This window comes from Eptatretus burgeri, chromosome 6 (genome assembly GCF_056783735.1).
Source record: "Eptatretus burgeri isolate ZD-2024b chromosome 6, Ebu_testis_v1, whole genome shotgun sequence".
Taxonomy (NCBI): Eukaryota; Metazoa; Chordata; class Myxini; order Myxiniformes; family Myxinidae; genus Eptatretus; species Eptatretus burgeri.
The window spans coordinates 44,181,358-44,193,754 of record NC_140966.1 but is presented as its reverse complement, the minus strand read 5'-3'; the positions used below and the strand labels follow the sequence as shown (position 1 = coordinate 44,193,754).

Sequence of the window (12,397 nt, the reverse complement as noted above, 5' to 3'; positions counted from 1 at the left end):
TACTTACACACAGAGTTAATTAAAATCAAGTTTACCTCCCTGTCTTTGCTTGCTATGACATTCGCTGCCATTTACCATTGGCACTCCTACGCCACGGTAACTAAGGCACCGATCGATCCCCATCGTAACCAGCACAGCACGTGACATCATCGTCGGCCGGCCGTGCACCGGCCTACGCAGTCACGCCAACGGAGCAACGTGTCCTGTGATTGGTAACTAAATGGCACATCGGCCACGCCTACGCAGCACATGTCCTGTCATTGGTTGGTAAATAAATGGCCATAACTTGGGAATCACTTGTCGGATTAATATCAAATCTTGAAAAGGCACATCCTCAGGTCCCCAGCAATATAGCTGGCAAGTTTCAATTAGATCGGACCAGTGGTTGTCGGGAAACAGTCACAGACAGACACACACACACACACACACACACACACACACACACACACACACACACACACACACACACTGCTGGAATTATAGATATATGAAATGAGGTCAATGAGATGACAAATGAAGGGGTTGAATGCAGACTGCAGAGCAATGAGTTAGGAAACCCGTCGTTGTGAATCGTTTTTACCACCAAATTGAGATGTATTTCGTTGGCAAGCATGTTGAGTGGACCTGAATTCCTTAACACTTCCAAAGGCCACAGTGTTTTGACAATTGGAAACAAAAAGAAGTTGTGTACTTTTTTTGATAAATTATTTTCGGAACAATTTCTCTTCAATAAATAAATAATAATAAAAATCGTCTCCATGTACATTGTACACGCCTTTATCTCGTTCGCACCTCTTCATAAACAACATCGCTGAGGAAATGGCGCTTCTTCTTTGTTTCCTCATCCAGGGCAAGAATACGGAGCCTTTTAATGGCCAATTATTCAATTAGCGCCAACGTATTTTGCCTTTTGGCAAGGAAAAACACAGAGAAGAGAAGAGAAAAAAAAACCCGTAATGGCGAATGCGGCTGAGTTTCTCTTCCCCATCAACCACGGCTTCGCAGCAACGCTTCCTGTCATTGGTTGATAAAAATGGCCGCAGCAACGGTTCCTGTCATTGGTTGGTAAATAAATGGCCATAACTTGGGAAGCACTCGTCCGATTAATATCAAACCTTGAAAAGGCACATCCTCAGGTCCCCAGCAATATACCTGGCAAGTATCAATTAGATCGAACCAGCGGTTGTGGAGAAACAGCGGTCACACGCACACGCACACGCACATGCACACGCACACGCACGCACACACGCATGCACACACACACACACACACACACACACACACACACACACACACACACACACACACACTGCTAGAATTCTTCATCGATAAAGAGAAATGTTATATATATATATATATATATATATATATATATATATATATATATATATATATATATATATATATATATATATATTGTTGTGGTTACCAAATTCGCAAACCACCATTCAGGTCCCTTAGGTGAGGTATCTCGGTAAGTGCATGTGTAGTTAGGCCCAAACCCGTTGTCTAGTGGGAATACATGTCATATATGCGTGCTGCGACTCTTCAGGATAGCCGTTTTTCTTTTACTATCTTTATTTTGGACCAACCGCCATGATTACAACCACAACCACCGCTTCACCACAACCGCCACGACCTTCACGTCACACCTCGCAACCGTAGCATCGCCACCGTTCTTGCCCCGCTGTGGGTACCGGTGTTGGACTCGTGCAGGGCGCGCGTCGAACAGCGTGTACAAAATCACGGATTTTGTGCTTCAAAAACGGATCAAGAACGACACACGCCCACTTTTTGCCGTCCAATCGGTGAGCGAGGGGCGATTTGGCCCCGCCTCCAGGACGATCGATATATGCAAATTTGTGGATCAAAAAGCCTTCACGCCCACTTTTTCTCGGGCCAATGGGGAGCGAGGTGAAAGGTCAAAGGGAGGGGGTCAAAGGCGAAGCTACGGGGGGATAAAAGGACCGTGTTCGTCGGTCGGAGAGTCAAGAAGTCGAGGGTCGGAGAGTCAATAAGTCGAGGGTCGGAGAGTCAAGAAGTCAAGAGTCGAGTCGAGAGTCAGAGAGTCCAGAGGCGGAGAGTAGGAGAGTCGGAAGCAGAGGGTCAAGACTTCGCGGGCGGTGGAGCTGCTCGTCGTGTGCGTTGGAGTCGGAACGGAGGGGACGAGCTGTGGAAAGGCGGCGACACCAGACGAGGGGGTGCTCGCGTCGTGCAGGAAGCTGCACCCGAGGCAGGCCGACAGCGCGACCTGGCCGAGGTGGAGACGCTCGTCGCACATAATAAAGATCCTCTATACCCCGAGCATCAGCAACCCCCTCCTGTTTCCCCCCGCGCTGAGATAGTGCGACCAAGGGGGCCCCTTTCCCACCCCCTGCCAGACACTGTCCGCGAGGTCCGCGGAGTTGGGGCGCCATCGCCGCTCCGCGTCTCATCACCAGACGGGTAGGCGCGACCCGGTCTCGGCCTCAGGCCCGCCTCATCCTTGAGGGTATTCTTTCCTTGGTTTTGGGTATGTGTTGTCGGCGCCGTCTGTGAGGTAGAATTGTATAAGTGTTGCCGTGTGCTCGGTAGTCGGTATTAGCTCTGCATTGTCTTCGCTTTTATATTTGCTTTTTGTGTAAATGGAATTGTGTCTTTTCTGTGTGCTTTTGGTGGAATTATATGTGTGCTTCCCGTGTGCCGCGAATAAATGTGCTTTTGTGTTGAACTGTTTCCCGCTTCGCTTCGTCATTTCTCCCATTGAATCCTCATCTTGCTTCACGTAAAGGGTTGGTAGTGGGCTGAATACGCCCGATAATTAATCGAACCGTCGAGGTCGACGATAACACCGCTCGGTTATTCTGATAGTACGGAACGGGTCGCTTAAGTGGCCCGTGTCCGAAGTCGACCTGCGGCGAGGTGCGATCGCCCGGTCTACCCTCCGCGTGGGTACTTAGGTAGGTCGAATTTGGCGAGAAACCCTATCCCACGCGGGGGCTGATTGGCTCGATCGCGGTGAGACCGAAAGGTCCACCCGTGACTGGTTCCCGGCGTTAGTCCGAGAGGGTCACGACTGGATTGTCCGTCCGGTGGGCGACGTGCCGCGATTCGAGTTACGTGGCCGTCAGCACGCCGGCGGGCGCGAATACCGCAACAATATATATATATATATATATATATATATATATATATATATATATATATATATATATGCAGCCTGCAGCTGCTAGTTGCATCATGGCTGTGACCACTGCTGTGCCACGGATGCAGTGTCCCTTGTTTCCATTAAGCTGGTACTGTACTCGTTTTGCCAACCTCGGAAGGATGACAGACTGAGTCAAGCCACCCGGTGTTATTTAACGAAACAACAGGGGCTTGAAACTCAAGACCCTAAGACATTAAACCAGCCATCTTAAGTGTTGGGCCATCATCAGGCAAAAGAGAAATGTGAAAAAGTAGAAAGAAGTGTGAAAGCAAAAAGGATGAAAGATGCCTGGAAGATCCCGCATAAATAGATTTCAGCAGTTACTCCCCAAGGCTCAAACACAGCAACAAGTATACGCTACCATGGATAGCAATGGGTATAAGATCAGAGAGGAAGCATAATCCACACCACACGATATTATCATGTGATACAAAAATAATCAAATTAAATACCAAATACTGCATTGGAGTACAAGTTTGTTAAGTAAGTCTGCTGAGTAGATTGGTGTTGGTGAGGGTGCAGCGAGTGCAGGGCAGTGGTGAGGATGTAGCAAGTGCAGGGCAGTGGTGAGAGTGCATTGATTGGGGGGCAGTGTTGAGGGTATTGCGAGTGGGGGCAGTGGTGAAGGTTTCGCGCATGGAGGGAAGTGGTAAGGTTTTGGCGAGCAAGATAGGCAAGAATGATGACAGGGAACGGTTTTTGTTTTTGATGAAACTATATAATGTGTCGACGTATTCTGCAGCAAGGATGATCGACAAAGAGTTTTGTGTTGTTTTGAGGGAGCAGGATGAAGGGATATTGAAGGAAGGTTAAATGAGCAAATGAAGGACAGGGCAAGTTTACTTGGAAGATTTGAAAATTAGGTACAGGATATTAAATCACAAACTAAAAACAAAGGGCTGTGAGGTAATATTCTTTGGTATTCTTTGGGGTTTAGGAAAGAGAACATAATCTATGAGTCAAGCAACAGATATCAATTAACCCATAGGTTGGATAGAAACAGTGAGAAAATTTCTCAAAATTGGAAGAATGGTGTTGGCAGCCATGTTTATGGTGAGAAAGTAGTGGGAATCATTTCAGGGGGCAAAGAGAGTGTTTCCAGAATGATGGCCAACGTTTAAACAGAAAGTGGGCCATAAGGTTATAAGTGAGAATTGAGGGTGTTTTTTTAGGCCAGATGAGGGTGGAGAGGCAATAAAGGAAGGAACTGAAATTGATGACATGACTTTTAAGGCCAAGCAGCCAAAAATATTTCAGGAAGGGAAAACTTTAAAAAATAGGACCTGTAGCTTATCTGGGCCCTGGCCTGATGTTGTGACCCAAATTTGGTAGCATTCTGACTGGTGTGTGTGAAGAAGAAGATTTTTGAAGTAATTATGCGATTTTCCTAAAAATGTACTAAGTCGGCCTTTTTGACCTCCTTAAAATCATGTAACTGGAACGAGTTTTACAATCCCCGTTACCAGTCAGGAGCAGAACTTTGTTGCCAAATTTCAGCCAGATCGGCCCAGCGGTTTGGCCGGAGAACTCGAAATTGGAGACGGACGGACGGACAGACGAACGGTGCATGATGACAATCCCTTATCTGGAATTTAAATTCCAGATAAGCTAAAAATACTCCATACCAACACCAGGAATTTAAATAACAAGATGGAAGAGCTTGAAACCAAAGTAGATAGCAAGGAGTATGATATAGTTGCAGGCAGCGAGACTTGATTTAGTGAAGAGAGTAATTGGAGGACAGGATTAGAAGGCTACAAGATCTATAGGTGACAGGAAAGAGAAAAATATGGAGGAGGTGTAGCGATCTGTGTAAAAAACGAATTGTGTGGAGGGCAATGGATGACATTGAGGAAGAAATGAATGTAGAGGATTTTGCTGCATGGATTGAGATTAGGGATTGTAACAACTGTAAGATACTATTCGGATGCATTTATAGGGATCCTGGTATGAGGAAAGAGGTGTTTGTGAAGAATTCAGGAAGACCTGTGCAAAGGGAAGAGTATTGATTCTGGGTGATTTTAACTTGTTAAGTATAAACTAGGTTCAACAACAAGGAAAAAGCAGAGCAGATGAGGATTTCCAAGACTGAGTTCAGGATTGCTTTTTAACCCAGTGTGTGGATGAGCCCAAGAGGTGGACTTTTTAAACCTCCTTGTATGTAATAATGGTGGAGGAGATGGAGGTCGGGGGTCATTTAGAGACAGGTGACCATAACATAGTGTGTGGAAGGATTCTATTAAGAGTTAGAGTTTGGGATGGTGGAGTAAAGCATTTAGATTTCATAAAGGTAAACTTTGAGGCTATGAGAGGAGAGTTAGGTGCTGTGGATTGGGAGAAGCTAACAAGAGACTAGTCAGCATCAGAGAAATTGGAAACATTCAAAGAGAAAATGTGTAGTGTGCATAATAAGTAAGTAGTGCAATGATCTCCATCTCCAGAAAGGGCACGACATGAGACCGCCAGAGATAAACTCCCCATACGCCAAGCGGAGGCGTTAATTTAAATTTAAAAAGCACCAATGGTGGCTTGGGAGAGCATTGCGATCTTCAATGTGGCTTCACACACTGTGAATGTATTTCATGTGTGCCTGCTAGCAATTTGTTCGCACACGAAAGAGTGAACTAACCCAGGAACCAACCGGAATAATAAAATAATAATTAAGTTTAATTAAAAAAAAAAAAAAAAAAAGCATAACCAGGAAATGTAGCAAAGAAACAATAACTATTAGAGAAACAAATTAATAAGATGAAATAAATCATGCTTATAACTGTACCAAATTGTCAGGTTAATCTACCATAAACCTATCCCCATGGCCAACAGATTCTCTCAAGAGATAGTTATACACTCAGAGGGAGAAAAGGGGTAGAAGATATGGGAAGGATAAAAGAAAATAAGAGGCTTAGTTCAGGCCTGGTCGAGCCGAATGAGACACCATTGCCTTGATTGGATAGGAGAAGCTGGCTGCGATTCCCCACACACATGACATGCCACAAGGCGGGTCTCCAGCCAGCCCTGGTGAACTCTAGTGTTGGTGTCCTGGGACTGGTTTCTCATTCTACCGGAAAGGGGGTGGGGGTGGGGGACAAAGAACCCTGCAACACAGCTCATGCTCCTTACTCGCCAGGTCCTCACAAACATTTTTTTGTTTTTCCAAAATAGACCCTCAATGACCCCATCAGGTGGGCTCATTAGCTCACCAGCTAGAGTATACCATCGATTGCTCCGATTCAAATAAGAACCAAATGTTTCACAGCTCGAGGACCTGTTTGTTGTGAGGTCAGTGAGGAGAAAGGAAAAAGGTTGTTAATCAACTAAATAAATGAGAAATAAAGCACATTTAACAGTGAAAATACAAAGCATGGAAGGGGGGTAAGGGGTGGCAAGGCACTGCTGAATACTCTCTTTGCAGACCCAAATTGGGGTTTACAGTATGCCTATTTTAAACATGCAATTAGAAAATAACTAATGAGCTAATTAACCATTTAACCACAAAGAGTGCATTTTCTTTACAGTATATTGAATGAGGTATAAAGCCAGAGGCACAAAGAGATCAGGGTACTTGAGCACAGAGATAAGGATTGCTCTCAGCAGAAGCAGAATGTATTTGTAAAGGGCAACCTATCCCCCCCACGCCCACCCCCCCCCCCACAGCACCCCATAGGTTGGTAAGAAACAAAAGGGGTCTTGAGGTTGAGCTTGATGTTCTCGTTGTATGGTTTATTGGCACCAAAAGTGAACCACAGGAAAATAAATCCTGCGAAGCCAATGAGACAACAATGACTCAATACACCGGTATTACAACCATGTCAAATAAAAAGCACAGGTACAGATATCACTTGAATGCAATATTACTAGGTTACAGACTGGGGAAGAGTAAACGATCCCAATATTAAGTTTTGCCACTTTGGTCCACTACATATAACGAGTTAGCCTCAGGGCATTCATATTCTGCACTATATATTGATAAATCGAACCATAACAGGTCAGGTCAGGTATCGGAGCATGCGCTGGAGCAATGCATCGCTGGATCCACTTTCTGCTGATACTCTAGGGACCTCCGTCTGGTCATCCCCCAGGGCAGATACCTGGCCCATCCCCATCTCCTTGAGATGCTGATAACCATAACAATAGAATGAACTATTGCAAATAATCGTCATTTTAACCACACATGTCCAAGGAATCCTTCATTTTGTGCATTTACTCAATTCATGTAAAACTCACTCCCAGTAGCTCAGCCTGATTGACTGTAAACAACGAGTTAGTGTTATAGTTCATGTTGATGCAGTGGCACCTCTGGAGTCGAGAAATATAGTTCAGTATTAACAAAAGTAATAGATAAAGTTCATACGTGAGGATTAATACAACACAATAGTCTAACCATATTAGACACAGCTATGACACCAAGAAAAACAAGATCGGGAAACGCATGTCCAAGAAATGGTCGACACCAGGTTTGCTTTTTTTTATGACAAACAAAATGGCCGCACGTCGGCCATCTTGGTTCTCATGTCGGGGGGAAAAAAAATGACGTGCATATGTATACCATCATGTGTTGTCTTTGTGCCAAGTTGGAATAAAATCAGTGTATACCTGTCTGAGATATGGTTGCGAACACGCGCGCGCACGAAAATCGAGAACAAATCCAGAAGCCCCAGTTTCGGACTAAGTCCAACGGGGGCTCATAACTCATGTCATATGTCAAGAGAATCTGCTAAAATAATTATTTCTTTTCCAAATCTTTACTCGAAAATGCATTTTGTGCAACACATTGCATTTTACACAGTGGGTCCGTGTTCACCGTTGGACAGAAATGCTCATTACTGGATAAATCAACAAATTACCATGGTGACAGTTGCACTGATTGTTTCTACAAGTTCTACACGATGTGCCTACGGTAATTATACAAGGAATACTCGTACGAGAGTCCAGCAAAATCTAGAAACACGACACCAGGCCACATGCACGACTGGCTGCTGAACAAACAAAATGGCGCTCCCCTTATCGGCACAAAAGGGGCGAAGCTTCGATGATGAGTAATAAACGCTTGACTAGCTTCATTATTTCTGGCACTGCACTTCAGAAGACATGCAGTCTGGTGTGATCAAAATGACATAAAACGGAAAAAAGATTATGTTCCTCCTCTCACATTCCCCGACTACAATATTGCTGTCTCAACGATGCGAAGCATTTCTTTGAAACTTAAGTACATGGCTTCACATTGGTCAACATCTGCATTAACACAAGTTGAGTTCAAGCAATGTCAGACAATACTTGAGGGTACTGTTTATACCCATGGATTCTACGTCAAGTCGTGATGTGTAAGTGAGCAAGGTAAGTTAAATGGGTTTGAATGTTACCAACTGTTGTCTGTTGACTCCTTCTAAGTGTCCGATTAGTCTCAGCAATAATTATATCGTCGGCTAAAATATGTTCCTCCACAGTTGGTTCCTGCCCCTCTACTTTACATGAACCTCTGGTCTGATCCAATGTCATGTTTCACATTTGAATTGTGTGGTGCTGTTGATCTGTGCAAGACTTCATCCATCCCTACCACTGCCTCTGGTTAAGGGTGTTGTCAACCTTGGAGATTGTACAGCATACCTTCGAATCAATATCCGGTAAGAATGATCTTCCTCCTCAACAACAGGAATTTTCTTTTCAGTCTGTATTTTGTGATCTGCTGTATGGGTACTCACTGGAACGATATCAGAAACTCGTGTCGTGGAATCCAGCAAATCCTGGCGATGTATTCTCATTGTTTCTTCAGACCCATCAAATGGTTTAAAGACTTATACGTTGCTTCCCATCCTTCCCACTACTGCATGTGGTTCTGACGCCGATAGTCTTGAATCTTGTGTCGACTGTGGATATGGTTCCTGATAAAGACCTGAGCACCAACTTCCAATGGATAATCTCGAGTCCTTTTATTATCTCCGCCACTGAAGGTAGATGGAGGTTGGAGGTTACGTGTTCACTTCTGTTTGTCTGTCTGATTGGCTGTGATCAGGATATCTCAAAAAGTGATGAACAGATTCGGACAAAACTTTGTGGAAAGGTAGGGTGTGTGACAAGGACCAATTTGTTTGATTTAGGTGAAAATCTGGATCCAGATCCCGACACGAGAATATTGTAATTTTGAAAGTGATTCTTCATCATTGAGAGATAGGTAAAAGGGAGAAAACACAAATAAACACGATCGTATACATAGACGGGAGGACAGGTAGGCAGCAGGGAAACCTGTTATGACAAGATCGATGTAAACTCACCAAATAGCACAAATTTTGAAATAAAACCAAGCTAGGAACACTCAGTAAACATGGAGGTCACAAAATAAAGTCAAAACGCGACAAACAACAACCAGAAACTTATCTTTGAGAAAGTCAGCAGAGACCCCCTGAGAGAACCGACCATCATCTCAAAACTCGAAACCAGATGTTTGAGGTCAACCTAAGCCAAAAGGTCAAATTAGGCTAGATTTATAAAATCCTCAATTTTCATCAAATATACTTGAAATTTGAAGAACATTTGTATACCATGTCACTGAATTCAACCAACTTTTATTTTGGCTCATTATAGGCCAAAAGGTCAACATTGGCGGAATTTCTCATCTTGTCAATTTTCATCCAATTGACTTGAAATTTGAATAGGATTTTCATACCAGCTCATGGAATACAAGCACAATTATATTTGGTCAGCATATGCCAAAGGTCAGCAGATTTGCTTTGATTCTGTGTAGATCACCTCGCAAAACCTCTGAAAATATGGGCACAGATTTGGGATTTGCGATGATAAACTTTCATGAGTCTGTGAGAGTAGACTGTGAAAAATCACATCACATCATATACTGGAAGAAATGGCTCCAAGCTCCTAATTTGAAAACTAAAGTACTTACAAAAGCGATGTACACAACGATCCGTAGCTTTGATGAATAGGCATTTGATAATATGAGTGAGGAAAGTGAAAAATAAAACACTTTATCATTAAGAAATCGTTTTGGTCTGTTCAAAGTGGAAGCATGGTTGAGCAGGCCAAAAACATGGCGGCTTGAGACCCCAGCGAGGTTACCCAGGAGATGCCTTCAGACCCCAGAAAAGTGAGGGGCCGAGGATTGCCTGTATGCATATATAATTAAATAAGGCTGTTAATTATCTTCAAAAGGGGTGTTTTAATTAACCCAAACACCCAATTTTCACTCTGGCACTTCCACGGAGTTCCCTTATTATGCATGCAAAGTTTCAGGCTGATAGGTTTTATGGTTTTGGAGTTATGGAGGAGAAACACACACACACACACACACACACACACACACACACACACACACACACACACACACACACACACACACACACACACACTTATTAGTATAGATATACATGACAAGAATACTACCAACACACAATGTTGAATCATTCATTCATTGATATACACAACAATATCCACGACAAACATATAATGTTGAATCATTTATTTATTTATTTATATGCACTTTACAATATCCACGAACAACACACAACATTGAATCATTTATTTACTCACAAATACAACACGTTGCTTCGCTTACAGAAATATTAAGGGGAGCGGGGATAAGGCGGGGGGTGGGGTAGAGAAAGACGGCGAAGAGGAGGGAAGGGGCGGAGAGAGGAGGGAAGAGACAGAGAAAGGAGGGAAGGGAAGGATAGAGGAGAAAGGAGGGAGGGAGAGAGGACAGAAGGGAGCAAGGGAGAGAGGATGGAGGGGAGGTGGAGAGGTAGAGAGGGGTCAGGGTCAGAGAGAAGGAGAGGGAGAGAGAGGGGTAGGGGTGAGAGAGGGAGGGATATGGGTGGGAGAGGGGGGGGATAGGGGTGGGAGATGTAAATATGTAAAATTTATATGTAAAATCTGCACACCCATTTTTTGATGGAGTTGGGTGCGGGGGAGTTATGCTCTCGATTCTTGAAGGCTTGATTTCTTGTTCTGTTTAATGCAGAAATCATTTTCATGTAACAGTGGATAGTAACATAACACCACGTGACATTACTTGTGGAACTCACACACGTGTGACATGTGGATGAACCAGAATGGGCTGAGCTGTCAGTCACACCGATGTTGTCGATGTGCAAATGTAATTTGTCCGTCGACGCTCCAACATCGTCCTCTGGTGGTTACTGTGCACAGGACGAATCTATGGTGTGGGAATGTGGTTCACCTTACACGAGGATGAGTTTGGACCATGTGGTAATTGCAAAGCCTAATAGCAACAAAGGGCTGCCAGGATGGATGATAGGTATGTACACGATCACTTCTAAGCTGAGCTGCCTGGGTTTGAATCGTTCGAATCCCAACCCAGCTATAAATTACCATCTTGGTGTTTATACCAGCCATAAACTACCATCTTGGTGTTTATACCAGCCATAAACTACCATCTTGGTGTTTATACCAGCCATAAACTACAATCTTGGTGTTTATACCAGCCATAAACTACCATCTTGGTGTTTATACCAGCCATAAACTACAATCTTGGTGTTTATACCAGCCATAAACTACCATCTTGGTGTTTATACCAGCCATAAACTACAATCTTGGTGTTTATACCAGCCATAAACTACCATCTTGGTGTTTATACCAGCCATAAACTACAATCTTGGTGTTTATACCAGCCATAAACTACCATCTTGGTGTTTATACCAGCCATAAACTACCATCTTGGTGTTTATACCAGCCATAAACTACCATCTTGGTGTTTATACCAGCCATAAACTACCACCTTGGTGTTTATACCAGCCATAAACTACCATCTTGGTGTTTATACCAGCCATAAACTACAATCTTGGTGTTTATACCAGCCATAAACTACCATATTGGTGTTTATACCAGCCATAAACTACCATCTTGGTGTTTATACCAGCCATAAACTACCATCTTGGTGTTTATACCAACCATAAACTACCATCTTGGTGTTTATACCAGCCATAAACTACCATCTTGGTGTTTATACCAGCCATAAACTACAATCTTGGTGTTTATACCAGCCATAAACTACCATCTTGGTGTTTATACCAGCCATAAACTACCATCTTGGTGTTTATACCAGCCATAAACTACCATCTTGGTGTTTATACCAGCCATAACCATCCCAGTGTTTTACCAGACAGCTATAAACCAATGAAGGAGAAAAAAAATTAGGATTAGCTAAAATATTATCTCATACATGTCGGTATGTGTGTAAAA

At 43.5% G+C, this 12,397-nt stretch overlaps 1 protein-coding gene and 1 long non-coding RNA gene across 4 annotated transcripts in view; one reads left to right on the top strand and one right to left on the bottom strand.

Moving 5' to 3' along the window:
* LOC147024660 (myeloid-associated differentiation marker-like protein 2) overlaps nt 1-876 on the bottom strand; it is a 48,441-nt gene extending 47,565 nt beyond the window's left edge. The window contains exon 1 of one of the 2 annotated variants that reach the window (XM_085884780.1): nt 793-876. Coding sequence is in view for 1 of the 2 variants with exons in the window: in XM_085884783.1 (XP_085740909.1) it covers nt 793-845 (53 nt within the window). In the remaining variant the exon portion in view is untranslated. The remainder of the gene's footprint in view (nt 1-792) is intronic. The other variant, XM_085884783.1, reaches the window with a different exon arrangement.
* Nucleotides 1-12,397, top strand: part of LOC147024659 (uncharacterized) — a 73,466-nt gene that overhangs the window by 57,584 nt on the left and 3,485 nt on the right. The gene's annotated exons all lie outside the window — the stretch shown is intronic.